The 27,984-nt window shown below is 41.4% G+C and overlaps 1 protein-coding gene across 1 annotated transcript; it reads left to right on the forward strand.

Annotated features, from left to right (window-relative positions):
* Positions 1-43: 43 nt before the first annotated feature.
* sacm1lb (SAC1 like phosphatidylinositide phosphatase b) lies at positions 44-27,980 on the forward strand. Its single transcript, XM_075464740.1, has 20 exons — positions 44-120; positions 583-680; positions 3,025-3,099; positions 3,237-3,364; positions 6,127-6,276; positions 8,607-8,666; positions 9,166-9,199; positions 10,362-10,463; positions 10,642-10,727; positions 12,079-12,165; positions 12,268-12,336; positions 12,603-12,682; positions 12,766-12,864; positions 12,966-13,104; positions 17,094-17,163; positions 17,633-17,705; positions 19,157-19,250; positions 22,086-22,178; positions 22,258-22,315; positions 25,253-27,980. The coding sequence occupies exons 1-20, from the start codon at positions 59-61 to the stop codon at positions 25,387-25,389; spliced, it is 1,794 nt and encodes a 597-aa protein (XP_075320855.1). The 5' UTR covers positions 44-58; the 3' UTR covers positions 25,390-27,980.
* Positions 27,981-27,984: the final 4 nt, after the last annotated feature.

Raw genomic sequence — 27,984 nt, forward strand, 5'->3', positions numbered from 1 at the left:
GGGGGGCAGTAACGGACCATCAACTGCTGTTAAACTTCGGGAGACGACGAAGAATAAGATGACACGTCACAGAGGTTACACGGGAGTGAAGATGGCCAGCACTTATGAGAGTTTCAACTTGTAAGTGATACAGATGAAGGTTGGAGCATGCCAGGGGTTTTCTGTTCGTGTCTAATGGAGAGTCTGTGAGGAGCTCGAGCAGACGTGGCTCACGGTTACCATGACAGCTCTGCTCTGAAGACGCTAATATGGTGGCACTCATTGTTCAACTCAGGCTAACATAACGTCTGTGGTTAAAGTTTTCTTGACTATTAATGAGTTTGAATGAAGTTGGGTTTTCTCACGTGAAGTCGGCAGCGACACGTGACAACATTTAGATGATGGGGCTAAATTCAGCAGTGAGTGTTAGCAGCCCGTGGCTCACACAGCCGTGTTTGTAGCCTGTCCACAGGTAGCGAGGCGGCTCCGTGGATCGAGCCTGGGCTCTGGAAGCAGACAGCTGTGGTTCCTTTGTGTCGTTAAGGCTTCAGCCTGCTGCTGATGTGATGTCGCTGTGTCTCTTTGCTGCTTCTGTCACCGCAGGCGCACCACACCGGAGAAGTTTTACATAGAGGCGTGTGATGATGGCGCCGTGGATGTCCTGGTTATTGACCGAGTGTCCACCGAGATGACTCTCACCGGTAAGCATACGGCTCACGACACGGTTTGTGTGATTGTACTTCCGAACACTATCACAATGGATTTGAAATGAACTCAATCAAAGAGTGCTGGGAGTATTTCTTCTTTCACGAAACGGGCTGTACAGAGCAGACAAGTGCTGAGTTTGTAAAGCATTTTTAAAGTCTAGTCATTGTTGTCTTACTGTTCCTTACACTTCATTCACACATCACTACCGCCCTTAAGTCCCCAGTAAAAAAAAAAAGTAGCATTAACACAGAGATGATGAAATATGTTGTTAGTCACAGAATTTAATGCCAATATGTAACCAGTATCTAGCTCTTATGGACCTAAGTTACCCCACAGTGCTTTGAAGAAAGACATGGCCTCAGAACAGGATGTAATGATCATAAAAACCAATTCAATCCGCTCTGTGTTAGGTTGTGTTAGGTTGTGTTAGGATGTTAGGTTGGGACATCATTCCCCACATGAACTGTAAGTCTCTCTTTAAAGGTCCAGAGTGAGGGTAGTAAATCCAACAGCTGATACACACACTCTTACACAATAGCCGCATTCGGACAGAGCAGTTTTAAGAATGCAGTTTTAAGAACGCAGTTCTAAGAACGGTCCTCCTCGAATTTCGTTCTGATAACTGTCCTTCTCCAGGGGAACTGTTTCATTTTGCCATCGCACGTGAGTCGGGACCTGATAGAGACTGATGCGGCGTTACCGTCTGCGTCAGTGACGTGTTACTTTAACGCCACATTCAACAACAAAACAAAACCCGCGAAAAGTAAGGAGAGAAGGAAAAACACCACAAAGAAGCTAATATGGAGAGCGGTGAGGCCACCGTGTTCATTGTCTGCATGATGGTGATATTAATCATGGACGATCACATATGGCGTCTAACATCGAGGCTGGAAGAGCTCACAGAGAGAGTCAGGAGACGAAGGATCGAGCGGAGCCCATACTTCTTGGTTTCATGAAGGAAGGAGAGCAGAGCGCCGGAGACAAAGGAGACCACGTGTAAGTTTAACTTATTAAACACGCGCCGGTTGTGTCTGTCGTATGAGGAAATATTTCAGCCGTGACAAAATGACAAGGGGCGTAGCTACCAACCACCACACTCCTCCGTCAGATGTGTTCCTATAGAACCCAGAACAGACCCAGCTGAGGAGAAGGAGCTGAAATGGTTATAGGAACTGAGGGCGATGGTACCGAGTTCCTGTATGTGCGAATGCGGGAAAAATGGCCCCGTTCCTGAAAAGGTTATAGGAACTGCCAAAGGTTCCTACAGTGGGAATGCGGCTATAGACAGGGAATGTCCGACTGTTTGACCAGAGAAACGACATATTGTTTTTGAAGCACATGTTCCTAATTATGGAATCACCAATAATGACTGTATTAGGAGGGAGAAGAGGGTGAGAAGGAGAACAAAAAAACGGCTCGGATGAGAAGGTGGATGTTCAGCTGCTGTGTGCACTCTTCAGTGTGTTTACAACATACTTCTGTTTAGATATTGCATCCTTTTCACTGCTCTAAAGTAAAGTTAACGCAGGTCATGTCAGTGTAATCAAACACATCTACCTTTAACATCATGTTTAGCTTTGGTCTGAAATGAAACCCTGAAAACAAATAAACAGATATAAATGCACTGAATTAATTATTTATTTAATATCTCTGCACCAGTAAAACAATCTTAACCATAAAAATGGTTATATTGTTCAGTCAGTGCAATTCTGGTTTCAAAATCCAATGTAAAACAAAATATGAAACAATAAAGGAGCTGATATTGAGAAAAAAACAATAGCTTCTCTAGCTTGGTTGGTAGACTTTCAAAATAAATAGCAATCAGCTCTTTATATAGTTCAGTGCAAATGGGAATTAAACATCCATTACCGCCAATGCTGGAGGGGACAAGGGAGAAAAAAAAACAAAGTAAATAAATGAAAATCGGCCGATATGGATTGGCCCATTGTCAACAATAACCGACCTCAAATTTTCTTCGATATCGGTACCGACATCCGATCCAAATATCGGATCGGTGCATCCCTAATTCCAACCATGCTGCTCAGATTTTAAACTTGGAAGACTTTCATAAATAAAAAGAATCTATAGAAAATAGAATGCTAGTTAGCAACGTTATTTGTACATAAAATTGTGATGTGCCCCATGTTTGGAATAACAAAACAAAATGTTCAGCATGTGCTATCGTACTGAGCAGTATGTTTGTCAGGTTCTGGTATTTACCAGTATGTTCACAGCTGGGACACAGTCAACAGTAATAACAGTCAGTCCCAGCTCAGATGATGATGCAGCTGTTGGTCTTCTGACCAAACTGTCACTAACCACTGTTGTGGTCCTCAGTGAGGAGGGACATTCCTGTGTCAGCTGAGACCGTGCCAATATGTGGACTCATGGGAACCATACGTTTGGTTGCAGGTAATGTCAATATGTTCAGATTACGTTCTACACAATCATGGGAATTATGTTACAAGCCATCTTGTGAGAACATGATGAATCCCCACAGTGTGTCGTGCCCTGCTGTGCAGTCTCACCTCCAGCTTCCTGTTTCTTAGGCATGTACCTGGTGGTCATCACAAAGAAGAAAAAGGTGGGAGACTTGCTGGGCCATGTTGTTTGGAAGGCTTTGGACTTTGAAATAATCTCTTATAAGAAGACAATCCTGCACCTAAATGACAACCAGGTTGGTTCTATTTTTAAAGGTTTCCCAGAAGCCCCATGCATGCATTTGAGTAGTTGTTTGTTAAAAGTAGTAAAATACTTATACTACTGATGATGTTTTTAATCCTAATGAATCTCATTTATCCACGTGTACATATGTATGGTGTGTGTTTGTTCTTGTTTTTTGTTACCTCTTTTGGTACATCTACTGACCCTGTGGGGCCCAGTCGTCCTTATGGGGACCAAAGACCAGTCCGAACGAGGCAGAACATCATTTCTGAGGTTCTTTTTGGGGTTAAGGCTACGATATGAATTGATGTTAGGTTAAGGTTTAGGTTAGGCATGAACTGGTAAAGGTTAATGTTCCCACAATGACTGGAGGTCATGCTGTGTCCTAATAAGAATAAGTGCCCAGGATTGTGAGTGTGTGTTTCGGTCAGTCCTGCATAGATGGTTGTCTCGTTTCTAAGCCTCATAATGTGTGTGTTTTCTGTAGTCTCGTCAGGTGCTGATCAGTGTTCAGACATCCACATTTGATTTTTACCCGAGCTTTCAGTTATGCGACTGCAATGCGACGGTTGTTCCAGGATGTTGCTGTTTGTGTTGTTTGCCATAAATGAATGGAATGAGCTTTCTTAACTGTGACAGGGGCCAGAGCGCCGCAGTGATAAGGCCGTGTGGACCTTCATCCAGGATGCAGGGCAGCCGCTGTTCTGCGTTAGCTGTGGAAAACCAGGCTGGAATATGTTGATGATGTAATGAGCAGGGAACCTTTTTTTAAACGCTGGAACTTACCAATGTTCTATTTACTGTGGGAATGTTGGACCCAACGTTTTTCTCAGTGCGAGGAAAGAAGGGGCCTTTGTTTGTATTTAATGATTGAAGAACCTTTTTCAGTTGGGGAACATGAGCCAAACAAAGTGACGGGTCGAATGAACATACCCTCTATGCATTCAATTTTCACTTGCAAAAACCAGAAGCATCAAGATACTAAAGTTACTGAATTGTATGTAAAAGTTAATCTTGTAACTTGCAGCCCGTCTTACAACTGAACACGTGCAATTATCTCGGTGTCAGCCCGTTTGTTATGGGGTGGTGCCACTCATTCCTCATAAACTGCCCCCAGCAGGTCGGAGTAGTCAGAACTGTGCCCCTGAACATCAGTGCAGCAGCACCTGTGCTGTTTACCACACATGCAGCAGAAAATCTGAGAACCAGGGCATTATTCAGTCTTCTGATGATACTCCCATAGTTTGGATTATGTTCTCGACCTCTGGTACTCAGGTGTGTAATTCCACAATCAAGTGCTTATTACAACCGTGTGAAAGTCACAAATCCATCTCCAGAAACACAGGAGCATGTCTATCACCTGTGGTGATCCACGAGCATGTTGCAGGTGGGCTTCACGTGAATCAAACACTAGTGTGGAAGGTCCATGTGGAAAATGTGTGTTCCAGAGGGCAGCAGGTGTGAGCTTTAAAGAGAGTAAAAGAGAGAAACGATGCAATATGCTATATCATTGTTCAAGACTGTGATGATGATTTGAAAAAAAAAAAAAGATATATTTTTATATCATTTTAAAATATTTTAAAAATGTAAAAATAATGATGATTAAAAAAATCGATTGATTTAAAATTTTTGTTTATTAAGTCATTTATTATTATTATCAGTTAGTAGTAGAATTTTATTAGAATTGGTATTATTATTGTTGTTGTTAATATACAATCATTGTAAATATTAATAATTTTTTGAACTACTTGACTAATTTGAATTCCCCCCATTAGGGGGTGAATAAAATATTTTTCTATTTCTGTTCTATTCTATGATATGACCTTCAGTATGAAAACAAATATGTAATTACATGGTGTCGAGCTCGGGTGTATTAATGAGGGCAGCGTTCCACTTCTGTAGCTGTGAATGCTGCTTAGATGTAGAACAGCAGAACTTAACGCACCTCATTAATGCACCTGTTCTTGTCCTATAGTCAGAACTTTATCCCCTCTCACTCTGATGATACTTTTTAACAGCTGCCTATTGATTGAGTCTGTCACTGACTCATTTCCACACACATCGAGGTACACAGGTCATGGGTTAAAATAAAGACCCTATGAGGAGGCAGTAGAGATATGACAAATGATAAGCTGGTGCTGGTAACTCATAGGATGGGAGGTCGTCCACTCATTTGTAACCCAGCAGTCCGTTAGAATGGCTTCTGGCCCCGCTGGTCGCTTGCATGTCTCGGCTTGCAGTACATTCCAATACTTTGCTTTCTATGTGCAGTGTGAACACTAGCGGGGAGGAGAAGGCCCAGTCCAGTGGTTGCAGTGGTTTATCGGTGTATCTGGTATTCCAGGCTGCCTCTCTCATAAGTTTCAGTCTTGAGAAAATGCCAGTAACCCTAACCCAACTCCACAACTCTAGCGAACACATTGTCTAACATGTATGTGTCCATGCATATCTGTGGGTGTGCTTTAGTCTCACTTTGAATACCAACAGTCTCTCTCACAAACCTGCTGAACCCCACGTTTTTACTTCTGTGAGACTCTGCCTCTGCCTTTTTAACCTGATCATGTTACTGATCTGCCCTTAACTAAGAAAATTTTAGTTAAAGAAAACCGTCAGTAGTACTGAGACATAAAATGTGGGGATAAAAACAGATGAACTTAAGGTCAGCCAGTCTTATTTACTGGCAGTTCCGTAGCGTCTTTTATTACTTCATCCCTCCAACATTCTCCTGTCAGGGATTCTATCTCTCATCTCTGGTGCTGGATCTGTCTGTTGCAGATGCAAGACAACAAGGCCTTCCTGTCGATGATCAACAATGTGCTTCATACAGATGCCTTCTACTTTGCAACAGACTATGACCTTACCCACACACTGCAGCGCTTGGCCAACACCAGCCCGGAGTTTCACGACATGACACTTCTGGAAAGGGTAAGATACACAGACTAACCACAACATTAAAAAAACTGCCTTTTATTTTGTAAGTGGTACCTTTTGGCTTGTTGGGCCATGGTTACACAATCTCAAGGGTGGCCTTGTGTCTGTACTCGCCCAATCCTATTGCAGGCTGGTCAGGGAGCATCACCACCTGTGGCTGGTAACATCAACATCTGTGCAGCAACACAGACGCACACACACACACGCCAACACACTTCCTTGCTCCTTGAAGTTCTGGCAGAGAGTTTACAACAGATCACAGACTGTGTTCATGACCAATGAAAACACGAACATGTTTATGGATCGATCTGGAAATGATGGATTTCCAGGTTGATCTTTGTTTCTCTGCTGACAGGAGTTGAGCTGTGCTCTCTCTGTTGCCACAGCTTCATTCAAACTGCACTGAGGAATAGCCTGTCCTGTGCACAGTGAGGGAATTCTGTCTGTTATAGAAAATGAAGCTGTACCAAGTCAAACTCTACTGTACCGTACCATGTAAAGACTAAACACTGGAGGTGAGCTGTGATTGGTGAATGATGGTCCGGTGACCTGCTGAGTGCGTCTGTCTCTAAGAAATGGCTGATGTTTATTTTCTTCTGGTTTATCCGATGAATATTCAGAAAGCAGATATAAGGGCCAAGACTTCATGTTCTGGGGCGGTCGGTGGCCGAGCGGCCCTTTGCTGCATGTCTTCCCCATCTCTCTGCCCCCTGCTTCCTGTCTCTCTCACACTGTCCTATCATTAAAGGCATACAAAAGCCCCAAAAAATACTTAAAAAAAAAAAAAAAAAAAGAAAAAGACTTCATGTTCTGTCTTTGTTTGAATGCAGAGTAAAACGGAATGAATTCCTAGTTGTTGTCAGATGATGACCAGTGGTTTTGAGACTGAATTTCAGCAAATGCATTTGTCCTCAACTTTATTTATAAAGCCCTTTAAAACAGCCGTGGCTGAAACAAAGTGCTGTACATGAATAACAACACGAAATATAAGGCATAAAACATAAGAACAATAATAAACAATAATAATATTAAAACAATAACAGAAACAGAGTTCCATGCTGGGTTAAAAACCAGGGAGTTAAAAATGGACAGTGAAGGGGCTTGTCTAATGTGCAATGGGAGGTCGTTCCACCTCTTATGCTCTTCACATGGGCTGTTCCTGCAGGGTAGACGTGTTTCCGATAGTGGCTGTCTTCAAGGTTACATGGTTAGTAGGGTGTGTTGGTCCAGTCCAGAGGGGACTAACACACCCAGAATGCAGCTGGGAGGTCAATCCCTCTTGCATGTGAACACTCGGTTCACCAGACTTAGATGTACCAAGATGCTCTGTACATGCTCCAAAGTTCCATCATTTAGTAAAAACAGTAAAGTGTAAGTGTATATTAATCCAGCTAAATTAAATAAAACTGCTCTCATTCGCATATTTTTCTGTTTCTTTTGTCAGAAACAGGGGCTGAAAATCAGCCCATTAATACCAAATGCCAACTGGTGGTCCCTTTAAACATTTCCAGACTGTCGCTCTGCTCTAATAAAACCCTGATTTTATAACCACAGCTTCATCTGACAAAATCACCATTCTAGTAGCTTAAAGACAACATCTGTGCAGTGAATTCGGCTGTACCATGATCTCCCACAGAGGAAGTTAGAAGCAGCAGGATATCTTCAACGTTTTCTCACACAGCGCCACAGCCTCACACACGACAGTCAATAATTGGATTCTCCTCCTGTGTATGTATTCTGGGACAAGGACAGTGGTCCAGCTGAATAGACCAGTCCAGCAGTAACTGTAGCTGGACTCAAATTCTCATGTAACTGTGCTGAATGTTGTTCAGCTCCATCTTCAGCGAGTCTTTCATTTCCTGGATGATCTGCAGCCCGAGTTTTTGTTATGCTTTTTTTTTTTTTTTGATGAGCACCACAAGTTGGAGGACCATTTCAAGCAGAACTTGCAGCAGATGGAGGACTGTGTCGTGCTGATATATCAAGGTTCTAATGGTTTCAGAGCCTAACTGGAATGAGTGAAAGTCCGCTCTACAGTTGATGAGATAAGTGACTTCTCTCACCAGGTCCAGCTCAAGATGGTGGAGTCGCAGTCTGTGTCCTGGAAGAGATACTCACTGGATTCATTGTTCAGCTCTTGATTTTGCAAAGCGCTTCTTACACATTCAGAGCAAATGCATCTGAAGTAGTTTTTAAGAAGCACAGAGTCTGTTTCTGTGCGAAACAGGGAAACTGTTTTTCTCTTTAAGTCACAGCCTGCTCTGTAGATGGCTTCCTGTTACAGCCCACATCTGCCTTTAAAATGTGTTTTTTCTTTGTTCCAGGCTGATCAGCGTTTTGTCTGGAACGGTCACCTGTTGAGGGAATTTATTACACAGCCAGAGGTAAGACTAAATGAATGGTCTAAGTTGGTGTTGGTCACACACTGATTTGAATTTCTGATAGACACCCCTGGACCTGTAAAACTTCCACAGATGAGGTTATTAAAATAAGTGGCGCAGCTATGTGGTCATTTCCATCCTAATGAAAAGTTGATGGCTGAATTTGTCTCTGGGGTAACTTACAGTCCAGACTGAATATTTGGACAGTTGTACATTCTTATTACTCTCCAGACTTTGTTCTTCATCATGTTTTGATTGAAATAAAATGCTGGACAATACAATAAAATAAAAATGAAAAAATTGCAATGGTACATACATAATTGGAAAAGAAAAAGAGCTCACAAGGTGAAAAAGACTGTTGGGTTGAGGAAAAGCATAAATCTGAAACAAAATGCCCAAATACTGCAGTCTGGACTGCTGGACACCTTCAGACTCATCTGAGAGGAACTGTGCACAGAGTGATGATAACATTTTGTAATCTAATACTACTCTTCTTTTACAGTTGCACAGATTCGTGTACCCTGTTGTCCATGGCTGTATCCTTTTCTGTGGTCGTCTGCCACTCGGTATTTCTCCTTGTGGGAAAATTAGCTTAATGTCAGGAAATAACGTGTTTAAAATAAATTGGTGTAAATTAAATGAAAGAATTCGTCAAGACATAGCTTTAAAAAGATAGTCGGGCTAAAAAACCCTTCTCTCAATAATCAAAGTGTTGCAGTTTGCTTATATCTTATATCTTTTTATTTATGTCAAAACTGTCTGAGTCTTTGTTCAAAGGAAAGCTAAAAAAAAGCTCATAAAGTTCTACTCAGTGTCAGCTCTGCTGGCTTGTTATCAATCACTTGTTAAACGCCCTGTCCCTATTCTTCATCTCAAGTTTTTATAGGTGATAATAGCTTTTATAATGTGGTGGTCTGCTTCATCAGGGTTAATTGAATAAGTTGACCCCAGATGTGTGAAGGGAAACATCTTTTCGTATTCCATGTGTCTGTTGAATCCTCTTCCAAGGCTGTAAGCAGTGTGTTTACACTACGAGCACAATGTACTCATGTGGAAACAGTACTTACCATTGAGTTACTCATAATTCAAATCCCATAAGTAACAACTCCACAATCTACTGAGGCAAGTCCTACACCCTGTTACCGAGGGTGAGCTTCCAGCAGCAGACTCCCTGAAAATGATTGTATCACCCAGGTTTTTGCTGTATATCACTGCTGATCGGAGCTGGAGCCAGTAAATGCCCATGACTACTGTACTTCTACATTTCACATGGGACTGCGTGCCAGCTATAGCCTTTCCTAATTCAGACAAAAGGAAGAACTTAGTGAGCGTATTGTTGAGTGTCATAAATTCCCTTGGTTCTGAACATAATACCCAAACTGTTCTTAGCTTAATGTTAGATTTATGACTCTTGAGACGGTTTTTCTCAGATGCTCTTTACTGTTCATTGCACTCATATTTTTCTTTTTGGGTCCTTGACAAGAGACATCAAATGTTAAAAGGGGAAAGCAGAACGAACAAAAATGTACTGTTTTACTAACAAAGTTTGATTAGAGTGAGGTTGATTAGAGAGTATTTCAGAGTGTGGAGGCACAAAGCATGTTTCTATGCAAGTGTTGTGTTTTTTCTTGTTTATAGCACTGAATCCTCAGTATTCCATGTCACTGTTGTTGGGTTCTTAACACATCTCCTGACTAGTCATCACCATTAATTCAAGCTCCGTCAATGGAAAGAAGTTTGAATGGAGTATTATCTCCAGGAGGAGCTGTTTCAGAGCTGGTGTCCGCTACTATGTGCGAGGTAACTGCTGCACACTGTCCCCTTTTTCCACAAGATGAACCCTTCCGTCTGCTCCATGCCTGTGTATGACTCGCTTCAGCATTCAGTGGATATCAAGTCAATGCCAAGTTAAGGGTCTCTAAATCCCAGGACTTGGACATCTAACACCTCAAACTACGCTTCATCTTTTGTTTTTTAGGCATAGATTTGGAAGGACACGCTGCTAACTTTGTGGAAACGGAGCAGTTAGTTCAGTACAGCGGTGCCAAGGCTTCATTTGTTCAGGTCAGTCAAACAGCTGCCATTTAGATTAGTCCTATAGAAAAATGAAATGGTCTTTAAAGTTATAATTCAGTGAAAGGACAGTTGTGGTTGGAATTATTACAGTGCTAATGCCAGTGTTTGGTTTTCAAACCGTGCCACAGCCGCTCAATAAGATCCAGTTTTAACCCTCCCAATGTTGTTGGACAGTCTGAAGGCGTTTTGAGTTTTTCTTCATAAACAAAGTCATGTTCACTGACCTCCAGTCCATGTTCTTACTGTGGTCTATTTGGTCTTATTTTGTTATTCAAAGTGATGTGCAGACCTTTGCTATGTAACTTTGTTACGACTCAGACATTTTATCACCTACAACACCTGATAAAATGTCCCCCCCCCCCCCCCCCCCCCCCCATGTGCCTAAAGTCTGTAACAGTGTTTTTCTCTTGTTTATAATGTCTTGTTTTTTTTTCTATGCTTTCTGTTTGTTCTTTATGTAAAGCGTCTTTGAGTATTTGGAAAAGCTCTATATAAAACCTATGTATTATTATTATTATTATTATTATTATTATTATCAGCTTTTACACAGAGTTCACCTGAAAAAGACCTTTTTCAACAACAACATTTAAATAACAGTGATATGATTTCTGACTAAGTGTGCCCGCAGCAGGACCACGTCCAGCTAACTGGGCCACTTTTAGAATTAAGCCTGTACATCTATAGAGATGTCGAGTTATCCTGATAATTGTGTTGCATAAACCTTATATGGATTTCACATGACAAACTAAGGAAGTGGACCTACTTTAGATCCGTAAACCTAATACCAAAGTGGTTTTCCATGGGAGACGGACTGATGGAACTGAATTTTTGTCATATAGTCTCTTCAGGGCCCTGATCAAAGCTGATCAGACCTATGAGAATACAGATTGAACTCAAACACAAAATTCATGTTTTAACACATCAGCCTTTTCCCACAAAAACAGATTAAAAAAAAATAATAAAAATACTTTATTTATCCCAGAGGGAAATTAAATAAGATGGAAGGCCGCCAAGTGTCATTGGCTCACTGGCGTATTCAGAGCTTTTTTATCTTGTTAGTCTATTTCTTGGGTTCTTCTGAATTTTAAAGTTTCACAGTTGAATAGATGTTGGTCATAATTGTGGCTGCCACTGGTAATCTGCTGGTTGAGGAAATTACAATATGAACTCCATTAGTAGACGGGATTACATCACTAAATTCTGACGTGTTTAAAAGCAGGCTGTAAAGCCACTGCTAACTGGGTTTTAAGTTTAAAGGCCGTCTTTGTTGGGTTGTCTATGTTATAACGAGGGAATGATTGTATGAAAGCTCACATGGTATGCTACTTTCTATTCTTAGACCAGAGGCTCCATCCCCTTCTACTGGTCCCAAAGGCCCAATCTCAAGTACAAGCCAAAACCACAGATCAGTAAAACCATCAACCACGTCAGTATTTTCCACTTCCATGGCATCACACGGTTTTCTTTGCATTGTTGTTTAATTTTGAACCTTCATCCAGTCTTGATCTTTCCTCTGTTCTCGTCTTAGTTGGATGGATTCCAGAGGCACTTTGACTCGCAGATTATCCTCTATGGAAGACAAGTAGTTTTGAACTTGGTAAGATGAAAAAAAAGGCAATTCTTACAGCTGACAGTTTTATGATCTGTAGCACGTAGATTTTCTGAAAGTAATGGACCAGCTAGAAATTTCACACATTCTAATCAGAACTCACTTTTATTGGCCAAATATGCTGACACTTTCTGTCTGTTGGTCTTTTTAACTTTAACTTTTCGTGCAGATTTAACCTTGATTAGAAAGTTGTAGTTGTTAACATTGATTCTATTGCATTTTTAATTCAATTAAATTCAAGTGTTATCTTACAGATCAACCAAAAGGGCTCAGAAAAGCCATTAGAGCTGACATTTGACAAGATGGTAACCAGCTTGGGTAATGGCATGATCAAGTAAGATTACTGCATTATCTACCCCATGGCACCTTAGTTTTGGCTGGCGTCCGTTTTTTTGGTAAAAGTTTCTTTGTCTCCAGGTACATAGCATTTGACTTCCATAAAGAATGCAGTCGGATGAGGTGGCACCGCCTTCAGCTCCTGCTGGACATGATCAATGACACCCAGGATGAATTTGGGTCAGTGTGCTCTTCTTAGTGTGTGTGGTCCAGTATGAAGCCTGATCAGGCACACTTCAGTGCACTCTTTATGAAAGGTAATGGTCTCCTTATGGATTCAGGTATTTCATGGTGGATGCTGATGGGAAGGTGTTGTTGAACCAAGACGGTACATTTCGGAGCAACTGCATGGACTGTCTGGACCGTACCAATGTCATCCAGAGCCTGCTGGCCCGACGCTCCCTTCAGTCACAGCTGCAGGTACAACTGCGTACTCCCGGTATACTTGAAGTGAATACAATAATCCAAATAACTCAACAACGATCAGTTGTTTTACATAAAGAACACTGGCTGGATTTTCAGTGATGATGTATTGAAAGTGAAACAAAGTTAGATAAAAACCTGGTATATGGCTGGTTAGTTGGTGCCTACTGTAAAAGCTGTTTTTTGAAGAAGAGTGTGAACACCAGTTAGTCCAACAGGTGTCACCTTTGAGCTGTTGGTCATTTACAGAATAGATGGAAGCCTTCATTCAGGTAACAGGTGTTTTTAGTCAAGTTCATTTGAACAGCACATTTCATGTACAAAACAATTCAAAGTGCTTTACATAAGATAAAAGCTTTGCAGCAAGGAGTGGAAGAAGCATTAAAAATACATAAAATAATATAAAGAGAAACAAATAAAATCATTTAAATGAATTTAAAATCAGGCAACAGTCTAGATAAGTTAAAATATATTTCATGCATAGACACATGAGAAAAGAAATGTTTTTAACCTGGATTTAAAAATGTCTCCATTTGGTGAAAGTTTAATCTCCACTGGCAGTTTGTTCCACTTGTTTGCAGCAGAACAGCTAAATGCTGCTTCTCCATGTTTAGTCTGGACTCTGGACTGGACCAGCTGACCTGAGTCCTTGGATCTAAGAGCTCTGCTGGCTTTATATTCTCTGAACATGTCACAGATGTATTTTGTGTTCAGATTTCTTAGTCCGGGTTAAAACTCCAGCAGCAGCGTTCTGGATGAGCTGCAGATGTTTAATGCTCTTTTTGGGAAGTCCAGTTAAAAGAGCATTACAGTAATAGAGTCTACTGGAGATGAATGTATGGATGAGTTTCTCCTGGTCTGTTTGGGAGAGGAAACCTTTAATTCTGTTGATATTTCTGAGGTGGTAAAAAGCTGCCTTGGGGACAGCTTTGATGTGGCTGCTGAAAGTCAGATCTGAGTCCATCAACATTCCGAGGTTACGAACTTGGTCAGTGATTGTCTCAAGATATTTACCAACGCTGACCCTCTTCTCTTTGCTCCCAAACAGAATGATCTCAGTTTTATCCTCATTTAAATGTAGAACATTCTCTCTCATCCAGGTGTTTATTTCCTCCAGACACTGACGCAGTACGTCTGCTGGGCTGCAGTCATCTTTTAGATGGAGAACATTTGTGTCATGCAGGGGGCTTCTTTGTTGTTAGATAACCTGGACTCATGGAGATTTGTGAACACAATATGAATACGTGCATTTATAATCAGGACCACATCTGCTGAGCAACAAATCTTCCATCTGAGCATCAGGTATACATTTTGGACTTTGTTATTTGTTATTGACTAAGACACAAGGACGCAACAATAGTAATAAGGTAGGTGTGTCAATACCCATCTATGCAGCCCTCGGTGGCTTTAACTGTAGGCTTGGCTACCATACCTATGTGAAAAAGAAGCAATCCCAAGTTCAACCTGTAAATATTTTTTTCCGATTGGAACACTTGGGCAGATGGTCTTACACAGAATATAAAAATACAGTGAAGTGTCTGGTCTCATGTGATAATTAAAAGCACCTCCCTCAGCTGATGTCAGCAGTTGCACTAATTAACGCTGCCAATACTGGAATTTGGTTCGAGAAACTCAAGTCTGTGTTTGTCCCCAGCTCCCAAATCATTAAACCCTCCCTGCGCTGCACTGACTTTTCTAAACCAGTATTTCTGAACGACAGGTAGAAGGAAAGTTCACCTAAACTCTTAACACAGTCCATCTGTTCAAATCGCCTGCAGCCTCCACTCTCACTGCCCTCGCTAAGAGGACTCTCTTGCATTTCATACTGCCTTATCAACTGATTGGCCTTATAAGCACAATGTGATATGATGGCTGTGTTAAAAATATTGCTTATCTACCTGATAAAGCTTGTTAAATGTTCTGAGTTGTAAACAAATAATTTGCTCATTACTCACGAGGATTGCATGTTACAAAAGAAAAAAGCAGCTATTGTTGGCTCTAGAAAAACATTACCATTCACTTTACCCGAGTTCACTGTTGGCTGCGGTGTGTGCTCAGTTGTCAGTTCGGCAGGGCGAAGGCCACAGTTCAAATACTTTAGCAAATATTGTTTATAGTTCTATTTCTCTCTTAATATTGTCTCAGTTGTTGTTAAGCCAAAAACACAGCCTTCTAAAACCTTCCAGAGTTTTTGGAAAACTTAAAACAGTCCAATTAAAACTTTAATTTCCAAACCTTTGAAGCACATTAAGAAAAAAACGTGAGAGAGGTGAAACCTTCACATTTTACTGTAAGTTACAGTCTTTACCCTCATATTTATCAATATTCTTCAAAAATTTCAATAATTTGTCCTGAAAGCTCCAGCTTTGAAAGGTAAATCACTCCAGGTCACAATGGGTTGAACTGCCAACAACTGCTAAACATCTAATGGAAAGCCAAGGAGGAGGAAAGTTTGGACAACCCTGTTATTTGTTAATGTCTTGAATTAAGAGATTATAACCTCTCCCTATTAATATGACTGCATACAGTGCAGACTCGTGCCATGGCTCAGAACAATACTTAAATGTTAACCATGTCTGATGGTAAGATTGCTGTGGCAAATTCAAACTGAACAGCATCAGTGCTGCTTCAGGTGTGGTACCAACATCTTCAGTTCCCACGTGATTAATAAAAAGCACAACATGTCTGAAAGGGGACGTGACATTGGTCGCGCACAGCTGATAATGTGGTGACCAACAAACAACACCCACAAGTTGATAGGATATTTTTGTCTGGCTTGAAACCTTGGTTGATTCACTTTTTTATAGACTCTTATTGGTGCTCTGCAGTTTTAAGGTTGTCATGCTCAGTCGCCCCATTGTCTGCTGGTGTTGCTTATAACACTGTAACACTCACTGATTACCTGCATCTAGTGAGCGGAGGATTGTATGTTTTTATCAGCTGGCATCTTTAAGAGGAGGTAGTGCAATAATCTGTAGACAGTCAAAGACGCTAAGCAACAGGCAAATATATATTCTATATAATTCTTCACTATCATTGGCAAGACCAATAAACAAAAGGGAAAACGGGGGGTGTGGTAAAGTAGTTGGAGCCAAGTAATCTGTGGTTACAACTGTACTCAACCAAATCTCTGTTTTTCACACAGTGATGCGCCATCATCAGCTTGAATTTAATATCACATTATAAGCCTACCAAGACAACAGCTGAACGAGAAGAAAATGTGATGAGAGGCAACCACATTATCAAATCAAATCAAATCAAACTTTATTTATAAAGCACTTTTCATACATTAAAATGTAGCACAAAGTGCTATACATGTTTAAAAGCAGCCCCCATCCCCATCCCACCCTGCCCCACCCCAGCACATACACATTTATGAAAAAAAAAAAGAAAAAAAAAAGAATAGAAATAAAATAAACATGTGGCTGAATACAGAGGAGCCAGGTCAGTAAACACCATCACAGGAGGCCATGTGCACTGGGTGCTGCTCACAACCCCCGACCAGGACACCCCCACCCGGGTGAACACCAAGCTATAGGCCAGCGAGGGGCCCACAGCAGTGGAGCACTGCCACAGACCCCCCCACCTGGCCAAGCCGATGTTCACCACGAGTCAGACAGCCAGAGTCGATCACTGCCCCCAGCACAGACGGCCCCCAGCACATGGAATAAGAACATAAAGCTACAAAGGCTAAGAACATTAAATAAATAAATAAATAAAATAAGATAATAATAGGAAATAGCTAAAATGAACTCTGTCGTAAAAAGAATAAAATACTAAAAGGGCTAAAAATATAAATTGACTAAAATAATTAAATGAATGTATAAATAAGACATTAGTTAAAAGCCAAATTAAATAGGTGGGTCTTACCTATTACTTATCGGGATACAGTAGTTGGCTGTTGATTGTCTTAACAGCTATTAGAAAAAAAAAGTTTTGGACTTCTCTTTGGACTGAAATGTGTGCCTGTGTGTTCATGCGTTCAGAGAATGGGAGTCCTGCACATGGGCCAGAAGATTGAAGAGCAGACGGACTTTGAGAAGATGTACAAGAGTGGTGGGTGTTCCCTTGCACAACACTACTCTGTGATTTCAGTCAAATGAATCATCTTCATGATCATCCTCCATTTACAGTCACAAACTGATGAGCCAAAACGTTATAACAACCGAAACCAAATCCTAATATGCACTTTTTCCTCATAAGCGCTGCTGAATTTTTCAAGACCTCTGAAAGTTCTTTTAGCAATCGGCCATAAGGCCCCCTGTAAATGTTCAGATGAAGTTGCCATGCAAGTTAACATTCTAGAGTTAAGATAGGACATCCAGCAACCCCAGAATTTAAGATTAACTCCTCTATTCAATTCAGTTTTATTTACATAGCCCCAATTCAGAACAAAGGTCATCTCCTTTAAAGATACAACACTGCTGTTACGAGTTTGTGTTCTCTACTTCGTTTGAGTGTTCTTAATGTTTTAACTCTTTCCTTGCTTTTGCTTTTGTTCTGTGTTCTGTCTGTTTACATGCAGCCTGGGCAGACAACGCTGATGCTTGTGCCAAGCAGTATGCTGGAACCGGTGCCTTAAAGACTGACTTCACCAGGTCAGTTTTCACAAAGCAGTGAAGTACATGCTAACCACTGTCTGCCAGTCCCTCCAGGCTTTCGTGGGCCTTATTTCTGATTAGTGCAGCCTAAAATGTTTTAATTTACAACAGCTTTTCTAAAAAGTTGCGATAAATGTTGCAACATTTTTGGGTCCTGACCCCTGCTCCTTTACTGCTTGTCATTCCTCTCTAACCACATTTCCTCTCACTCTCACTGCGAGAAGGAGAAAAAAAAAAAAGCCGGGGCCTGTCTTGGGCCTCCCTTCTTCCTCTTAAAGTAAAATCTCAGGGTGCAGAACTTCAGGTGAAGCCCTCTGTGTTTTGCGGGGAGATTTCTTGTATTAACATCAGTGACTTCTGTCTCCTCTTCTGGTCAGGTTATCATACCAGCAGGGTATATGATGACTGGCATGTCATGGTATGTGTCGATGGCTCGGACTTTGTTCTTTCCATTCAGCTGACTCTTCAGGACCTGCCTTACTCTTTATAGGTAACTGGTTGTGGCTGACTTCCTTGTGACCTCTACATAGTTGCCATTTGGCTGTGGGACCCCAAGGTATTTGTAGCGGTCCTGAACATCTGCTCCGTTGTCCTCTGGTAGCTCAACTCCTTCACTTGTCATCATCCTTCCTCTTTTGTATATCATTTGGCAGCATTTATTTTCTCCTAATGCCATCCCAAAGTCCTTGCTGTATATCCCAGTAAGGTGTATCAGTGAGTCGATGTCTCGCTCAGTCCTGGCATACAGCTTGATGTTGTCCATGTAGAGGAGAATTGGTATCCATAGCCACTTTCTGTGGCTGAGAGGGTTCAGGCCCATGCAGAACAGCAGCGGGGACAGAACATCGCTTTGCTAGAATCCGCACTTCATGGTAACCTGTGTAACTGGCTTGGAATTGGCCTCCGGGGGGTGTCTTCTACAGTCCCATTGAATTCCCTGATGAAGGCTCTTGGTGACCTGTTGATGTTGTAGAGTTCAGAGCACTCCAGTATCCATGCGTGTGTCACTGAGTTGAAGACTTTTTTTTGTAATAAGGCAGTGCATCTTACCGTCTTGGGTGATGGTTTTGTACTTCAGATCATTCAGTGAAGAACATCCTATTTATTCTCTTGGCTTCAGCTTCTCTAATGTACCTTCTCAGGTGGGTAGACAGGGCTGGGACTCTTTGTTTAGCAGTTTCCAGCACCTCAGGTATGCACAGTTTGTTGTATTTCTTCGGAGTTCTTTCTTCTTGCACATTTCTGCTGCACTGACAGCAGACTAACCTCCCTCAGGGTTACCCTGATCTTGTCCATGGGGTATACTGTTATACTGTTCCTTGTGTTGTTGTGTTACATACATGCACAAACACACACACACACACACACACACACACACACACACACACACACAATCATCTATAAGTTTGATTTTCTGACTGATGTTGAACTGCATGTTGATCTTTCAGGACAGGAAAGAGAACTCATTTGGGCCTGCTTATGGATGGCTGGAACTCCATGATCCGGTATTACAAAAACAACTTCTCTGATGGGTTTAGACAGGTAAGTCTGGGCAGCTATCGTTTCAAAGGCAACTTTAATGCAGTTAATTATGGGCACACATATTGTGTTGGACGCATTGAATTATTCTTCCGTTTCGCCCTAAATTTCGGCACGCTACTAGTCCCGCACCGTTGGTCCGAACGGGATAAAAAGCACATCCCTGCGTGTCCAGCCATCGGGAATAGTGTGCTTGTATTTGTCTCTCTCATTACTGAAACGGAATCCCGGAAAAATTGGGAATAACTTGGAATTTTGCCCTATGTAAATGCATTGAAATTCACAGGTAATGGGACAAAAACAGCCCTATTTGGAGGCCTCATAACTCAGCCATATGGCATCACAGAGACATCATTCGAAGTTTAAACTGTGCAGGAAAGACTAACTGAACTAAAGGGTGTGTATATTGTATAGCTTGGACACAATGACAGTTTAAGTTTTAAGAAAAATCAGGACTCCTCTCACTCTGCTCTGCTGGGGTCTCACACTCTATTTTGACCAGCTTGAAATGAATACCAAAATCAGTGCAAAAATAGGTATTTTTATTTTATATTTTATTTTTATATCTTTCACCCATCATTTTGCTTGGCCTCACGGTTTTCTCACGAATCACCCCGGCCATTATATCCAGGCCGCCTCAGCTCCTTATCAAATCAATGTGAAGGCTGTTTTTAAAACTGCCATAAAAAAAAACAAAACAACCTTACATAGGAGCAGAATAAAAATCACACCTGTCTCCATAGAAACTAATCACAGCTGATACTGCTTATGAGGGCAGAGCCAAGATGGCTGCCCTATTATAACAAGTTTATGCCAGCCACTGTGTTATGTGTGCAATACAATATAACACGACAGCCTCTGTCTCTCAGCGGGCAGTGTCTCCAACTAATCACCGAGCTGCTACTCCTTATGAGGGCAGAGCCAAGATGGTTGACCTGTTATAACAGGTTTATGCCAGCCACTCACAACACAAATGCGCGCGTCAGCGCGCACATACTCACATTTTCCCATTATTCTGAATAATAATAATAATAATGACAGCCTGTTTTTAATTACTTAAAAACAATCAATAAAACCTTAAATTTCTCCCGAAAGCCAACAGGCAGCCAGTGAAGGGTGCACAAGACTGGGGTGATGGATTGGCGCCTCTTTGTTCTGGTTAGCGGGCGGGCTGCAGCGTTTTGGACGCTCTGTAGACGCTGCAGGGAACCCTGGTCCAACCCTATATACAAAGAATTACAGTAATCCAAACGCGATGTTAGAAATGCGTGGATTGCTCTTTCAACGTCAGCCCGAGGAAGATAAGATTTAATCTTTGCAAGAGTCCTCAGCTGGAAAAAGCTGGCCTTGATGACAGCGCTGATGTGTTTATCAAATTCAAACAGAGGGTCAACCATCACACCCAGATTCCTTACAAAAGGACGGCAGTATGAGGACAGAGGACCAATCGCACTGTCATGTCCATGCAGGGGATTACTTTTTCCGAACACCAGAATCTCAGTTTTATCTTTATTTAGGTTCAAAATGTTAAATTTCAAACATACCTGTACCTGCCCAAGACAATCCTGCAGCATTTTTACTGCGGACTGGCTGTCATTGGTGGTTACAGGCAGATAAATTTGAACGTCGTCTGCAAAGCAGTGAAAGAGGACTTTGTTGTTTTTTAAAAATGGAACCCAGGGGGAGCATGTACAGGGCAAATAGAACAGGCGCTAATATCGACCCTTGGGGAACACCATTGTTCAGAGGAGACATACAGGAGGAGTACTGTCCAAGATTTACAGAAAAAACTCCTATTAGAGATATAGGACCGAAACCAAATGAGTGATGTACCTTTAATGCCAACAAAAGTCTCCAGGTGGGTCAGAAGGATACTGTGATCCACACTATCGAAGGCTGCGGACAAGTCTAAAAACAAAAGGACTGCTGATTTCCCCGCGTCAACAGTTAAAAGAAGGTCATTAAAAACTTTTAAAAGGGCCGTTTCAGTGCTGTGACACAATTTAAAACCAGAATGAAACTTTTCACCAATTTCATTTAGATCTAGATAAGTCTGCAGTTGGACATAGGCAACTTTCTCAAAGACAGTATTTCAATACTTTTTTTATACTTTTCCAAATAAAAAGGGAACACAAAAAATGTCATTATTGACTTAATTTTAATAGAAAATCTTAGAACTACAACTATGCATTGGTAAATAAAATAAAAAAACACAAAGACGGGCTTTTCTAATGCACAAATGATAAAGAAGTCCAGATGGAAGGTTCAAACAACAGCTGCACTGAACAATCTTCATCATTTAACACTTAGATTTACTACAAAACAAAGCAGGTCAGACAGAAGTCAAAGGAGACAGAGCAAAGCTAAAGGACCAACAGCTGCCCACCGTTCAGACTATTCCACACATTTGAGACTGCCCCCAAGTGGCAGTAAAACACTATAACAGATAGAGGTGTGCTTTGTGAGGCATGAACAGAGTGCAAAGAGAACCATGTTCAGCACCTTATTAGGACTTAACTTTAAATGGCTACATCACCCAGCTTCTGTCATTGAAGCTGAGATCTGAAACATTAGTGCTTTACTTTGTATAGAGCAGAAATTCTGACACAAAAATTGTAAATGTCCACATTCTTGTCTGTACTGTGTAAGGAGGTATAGGACTTAAAAATGACTTGATAAAAATGTTTCACCATATGAAAATCTTAACATAGCTAGAGCCAGTTGTGTTCAGACCAAACTTTCTGAACAGTTTGTCTTGTAGCATAACCCTCACTTTTTTTTATCAGAACTATTCTGACATGGCAGCTGTAACACTTCAGCTGCTCTGTTTTAATGCAGGACTCCATCGACTTGTTCCTGGGGAATTATGCTGTGGATGAAGCCGACTGGATCACCCCACTGCGTGACCTGAAGGACTGGAAGTTTTTCACTGTAAGAAAATGTCAGGGACACAAACTAACGCGTTTTTCTGAGATATTTTTTGTGACTCTTGTCTTCTTTTGTTTTGTAGTTGCCTATCATCATGGTCGTAGCCTTCTCCATGTGCATCATCTGCCTCCTAATGGCTGGTAAGACAAACTGGACCTCACTCCAAGTAGCAGTCATTGTGAAGCTCGTCTCTGATGAAAATCAACCTTCTTTATGTGCCCATGTGATGTTTTTATATGCTACAAGACAAATTGAGTTAACAATTAACAACATGGTTGAACTTTTCCACCTTAAAACTACAGTGCACAAATAGGTGTGCGCAGCTCCAACTTTAGGTGATGCATGATGGTTCGAAAATCTGTCAGATTTTTTTTTTTTTTTTTTTTTTTTTTTTTTTTCCGAGCTGTCACATGACATTAAAACTTTGCAGAAGCATGGTAGCTGCGGTTAGGCTGGCTCAGCCTGCACTGGCCGGGAATCACTAGAGTGATAACATAACTTTGGCCTCACACAAGTTACACGAGATACCTTTTTTTTAATTGAAAAAAATAGTTTTGTTACCTCCCAAAAAAAGAATTGATCTCCTCCATCTGGCAGCTCATTTTTCTGCAGACATGTGAAACACGGTCTTTAGTTATCATTTCCAGCAAGAAAGCTGTAAAAAGTAGTTTACTTGGGGCGGTCTGTGGTAAAGAATCAAGCTGTAAATTATCAGACTACAACTGCCAAATTCAACATAGCTTGTAATGTCTGCTGTAAACAGTGTGCGCTTTTCTTGAGATTGAAAAGTGCTATCAGACAGCCCCGTGGTGCTAGTCATGGTATACTGCTAGCTGCTACATGAAATGGCTTCAAACAGAGTCAAAATTATGATTAATCCTTTATTTGTCACGGCGGACATATGGTAAGGAATCCCATTTTTCCTACCTCTTTGTGGGCATGCTATCCTTTTTGCCTTCTTGCTTGACACAGCTATCCTTGCTTCTTGTTTGGTGGAGTCACACTATCCATTTGCCTTCTTTTTACTTAGTTAAAGAATATTATTCCAATTGTGCTTTAAACACATGATAAGCCTTGTACTTTATTTTCTGACATCAAGTATGTTGGTTGGTGTATTCTGGATTAGAGCAGTCCGCCTCTGTCTTTGAACTGAGACTACTTGTGCATGTTGACTCGATGGAAATCTTCTGATGTAGTCCTAGGCTAACTTTTTTCTCATGGGAGAAAGGGAAGGGCGGTCACCTGTCTTGAGTGTTTGTAAGTTCAGTGCTTTAAAGTTGAGATAATATTAGTCTGATTTGTTAGTTTCATTTAACAAATCACGGGAAACCTCCACCTTGACACCTTAAATCCACGCGCTCGCATCTCAAACATCATTTTAACGGGCATCAAAACCCTGCATCTCAGTGCTGCCGATGTTTTGGACTATGCGCGAGCTGCCTGCGAACATGCGAAACGCCCGCTGGTGGTACAGTCCATTGAAGGGGTGTTCCAAAACGCATTTTATTTGGTTATTCATAGTACACATTGAAAAATACTAAGTAACAAGACATTTTCAACACCTGATTTTAATAATAGATCAATTTTTTCAGTACCCCCCAAAAGTGGGGGGGGGGGGGGGGGGGGGAGAGAGAGGTCAGCCTCATATGGCCTTTGTGCGGAAGTATAATTTCAGGCCAGTAGAGGAGTGTCTCCTGCTGTTTCCATCCCCTCCTCTGCACTGTGTCTGCTTGGCACGTCCTTCTCCTTGCAGAGCACTTCTATAAACAAAGCAGAATCTTGCACAGCAGACACATGCTGAGTGGTAAAGAAAGGAGAGGAGTGATGGCTGACGGGAAGTTTAGTTGCCTGGATGAACAAGAACTCCTCTCTTGAAGTACATGCAATAACATATTTCTGTGCTGTGACAGAGCACTCAGTATCTGTGGCTGAAGTATCTGTGGCTGAAGAACCGGCTGTGAATCCTTACTCCCCTCAAGCTTCGGTTTGATTACGATTAAACTGTCATCAGTTCATCAGTTTGCATAGTTTTTAAAAAAAAAGCAAGGATGGTTGCATTTGCTTTAGTCTCAGAGCAATGGGTGGATAGGCGGTTACATTATAAAGTGTGTTCTCACTGGGTAATTGTGTTGAGGGATTCAGTCAATCGCTTAGCCTTATTAGAAGGTCAGACGACTGTCCATTTATCCGTTTTCTATAGCCGTTCTATCCTGGTCAGGGTTCTAACGGGGGGGTAAAGCCTGCACGGTCGCGTGTCTCTCTGTGTCAGCCCTGGGATGGAGATGCGAACATGTGCACTCATACCTGCATCACCAGAAGATTTTTCTTCTCTCCTTACTTTTCGCGGGTTTTGTTTTGTTTTGTTGTTGAATGTGGCGCTAAAGTAACACGTCGCTGTCACAGACGGCCGCGCCGCATCAGTCTCTATCAGGTCCCGACTCATGTGCGAATGCAAACTGAAACAGTTCCGCTGAGGAAGGACAGTTCTCAGAACGAAATTCGAGGAGGACCGTTCTTAGAACTGCTCTGTCTGAATGCGGCTATAGTCCTAGATAACCAATTCTGGGCTCAAATGTCTAAAGTAAGATCTAAATAATTTTAGACACAAGCTGGTTTCACACATAAACACCAGAGATGTTCAGAACATGCGGACAGTTTCTGTTCACACGTGGAGGTTTTCTGCTGGAGAGAACTCACACCTGGAAATCTGAGGGAGGAGGTGCAGGGGAATCTCTTTTTGTAGTGCACAGGTGATGCAGAAGTTCTTCTGTAGAAATGTGCTTTATTTTACTAAACTGAGAACAGCAGATGAAGTTCCTTATTGTGTTGATATAGATTCTGCATGTATCTGTATGTATATACAGCAGTGAGGAGCTGGAAGGCCTCTCACCAGCGCGCGCGCACACACACACACACACACACACACACACACACACACACACGTAAAAAAGAAAATGACTTTCCAATGAAGACTTGTTTTAGGTGTTTAATAAATGAGAGAGAAATTTGTTTATTTCAAGATGTAATATTTGCAGTACTGAATCTGTTCATAATGGAATCGTGTTTTGTCCTGGCAGGTGACACATGGACTGAGATGCTGGCTTATGTTCTTTTCTGGGCAACAGCCAGCATTGTGACAGGTGGCCTTATCCTCTTTAATGGGCGAGATTTTGTAGATGCTCCCAAGCTGGTCCAGAAAGAGAAATTGGACTGAATGTGTGCGTGTGGAAAGCAGCTCGGCCCTGGCGAACTCGTCTCCTCGTCCTCCAGCTCTTCGTCTCTTCCACCCCAGCATCGGCATCAGCAGGCCTGGAGCCTTTACTGACACAGGATGGAGCAGAGGAGGGGGGTGGAGCAGAGGAGGGTGATGCAAAGGAGCCCACCCTGTGTCTACAACAGCAGAACATCAAAGAGTGGGAGAGCGGGGGCCTGCTGCTGTCCACACGGCAGCCACTGAGTGGACAGGACTGTCTGTCCACAGATTTTACTGAACCACCGGAGTCTGTTCTGACTGCATTGTACCTGATTTCAGAGCAGCTTGACCTATGTAAAGTTTCTTTTTTTTTTTTTTTTTTTAATTCTCTGAACGGATGCATTGGGCTCAGAGTGATATGACAGCATAGCTGGAAAAGATTTACTGTATGTATCAGTCATTTGTCTTTTCATATATGCATTTCTTAAAACAGTATATTTATTGTTATTCAGTTGCTGTGTCTGTGATTAAACACCAACTGTTAGTGTATCACTGGAAGTCCTTAATTTTCTAAACTATGAGTTTTCAACCAGTTACATTGTGGATTGTTCTGTACATTAAGTGAAAGTCTATTTTTTTTCTAACAGCGGATGTGCTTGGTTGGATCAGTCACCTGTAAGACCACCAAGTGACGTCTGTCAATGAAAAAGACTTTAGACTTTAAAGAGATTATAGGAATATTGAGTGTAAGCACTGCTGTAGAGGGCAGACAAACTGCATGCTTTGTCCCTTCCAGCAGCCCTGTTAGCTCTTTGTTTTGCCTGTTAAAAGAGTGCAAAGACAGAAAAACATGCCACCAAATAACTTCAGCAGTTGGTACTGGTTTATGTTGGACTATCAGTGGCAGGTTAGCAGCATGCTTTGGTATTTAACTGTCTACATGTACCAAGTTCATTCCTTTAAAATGTTATTATCTCATTTAATTTGTCCTTCTCCTCTTACTTGGTTAGAATTTATGATAATCATCAGTTGATATGTCAAAAGTTGGTTCAAGATACGTATTAACATGTGTTAATCAGGCCAGATAATGGTTAATAAAATCATAAAAACAGTAAGGGTCAGATTATAAAACATTATATATACTTTATGATGCATTGAATGATGGGACCGGAGAGGGATTGTTTACAAATCACCAGTCTTAAATGTCACTAATGCGACGTGTGCAGGAAGACTTGATGATGCATCACTTAGAACTTTGTTCTAGGAAGCAGTGGCAATTGTAAACAGCTGTCCTCTCAATGATAATGGAGTCAATGATCCAAGGTTACCTGAGCCCTTAACTCCAAACCATCTTATCCTAATGAAGTCCAAGGTTGCTTTGTAAAGGAGGATGTGTATGGCACAGGAAGATGGAAAAGGGAGTTCCTCCTGAACCTCTCTTTGAGACAAAAATGATATTAATGGTATTGTCATGATCAGAGAGGACACTTCCAAGATACAAGTGCCATTTGGGTCGAGTGGTTGAAACTGCGGGGGGTCTGTGGATTGGTTCATCGGGTCAAGGTAGAACTTGGACGGCCCTAGTCGGCAAAGGGAAAAGACTTTTCCTCAAAACCCTCAATCATTGAACAACCTTTTCAAAAACTAGTACTTTTCCTCGAAGGTGATTGTATTGGTGATTAATGTTAAGAACTCTTATCAGATATGCTGTTGATACATGTTGACACGCAGAGTTTGTGGCCAGCGGTGGAATCCTACATGAGTAACTCTGGTTTTGGGTAAATTTAACCATGTTATGATTTGGTGGGAGTGTTAGTAGCCAGCTGAATTGCTGTGGTGCTCGATGGAATAAAAGTTTTGTACCCGTCGAACTCTACGCTGTTTATTGATGCCAAGGGCCGCTACAGTGAAACCCAGGACGTGGATAAAGCATAACCAATTCAGCTGGCCACTAACAGTATAGGCAACGTTGTTGCTCTTTGTAATTCAGTAGAAGAAATGGTTGTCCTAACGGGAAACAAATCGGGAGGAAGAAAAAACAACTGCGAGGGCATCCACCGGACGAAAATGTAGAGCTTTTCTTCAGGAATTACTTTTATCTCTGGGAATATCTGAAATATTATTTAATCTTTGGGAACATCTGGGATATTATTTAATCTTTGGGCATATCTGGGATATCATTTCATCTTTGGGAATTTCTGGGATATCATTTCATCTTTGGGAATATCTGGGATATTATTTCATATCTGGGAAGATGCCGGTAAGTCACTGAGATTGTTGAACTCAGACCAGAAACAGCTGGTGAGTTACATCATTTTAAATCTTTTTCTAATCATCTTGATGTGCATCAAGTCCTCTTAGAAGCAGACAAAAAACAACTCAACAAAGGAAAAACTTATTAATGGAAGTTTTGTCATTTCTACCAGTTTCTTTTTTCTTTTTTTTTTTTATCATTTTCATTCCCTAATCTTCTAAATGTGAATAAAAAAAGGTGATGGAAACATGGTTACTGAGCTCTCAAAGTAGCCACAGCACACTTATAAAACAATGCTTATTTGTAGCTGTTGTGAGAATCTTTTACTAAGAAAAATAAATCTGATGATAAGCTCCCATACA

Source organism: Odontesthes bonariensis, chromosome 5 (assembly GCF_027942865.1).
Source record: "Odontesthes bonariensis isolate fOdoBon6 chromosome 5, fOdoBon6.hap1, whole genome shotgun sequence".
Taxonomy (NCBI): domain Eukaryota; kingdom Metazoa; phylum Chordata; class Actinopteri; order Atheriniformes; family Atherinopsidae; genus Odontesthes; species Odontesthes bonariensis.

What these genes read in the sequence shown, in the direction of transcription:
- sacm1lb (XM_075464740.1), top strand. Translation starts at nt 59, where the DNA reads ATGACACGTCACAGAGGTTACACGGGAGTGAAGATGGCCAGCACTTAT. An exon ending in TGCACCTAAATGACAACCAG is followed by an intron (nt 3,365 to 6,126) that starts GTTGGTTCTATT and finishes TGTCTGTTGCAG; the next exon opens with ATGCAAGACAACAAGGCCTT. An exon ending in ACATGACACTTCTGGAAAGG is followed by an intron (nt 6,277 to 8,606) that starts GTAAGATACACA and finishes TCTTTGTTCCAG; the next exon opens with GCTGATCAGCGTTTTGTCTG.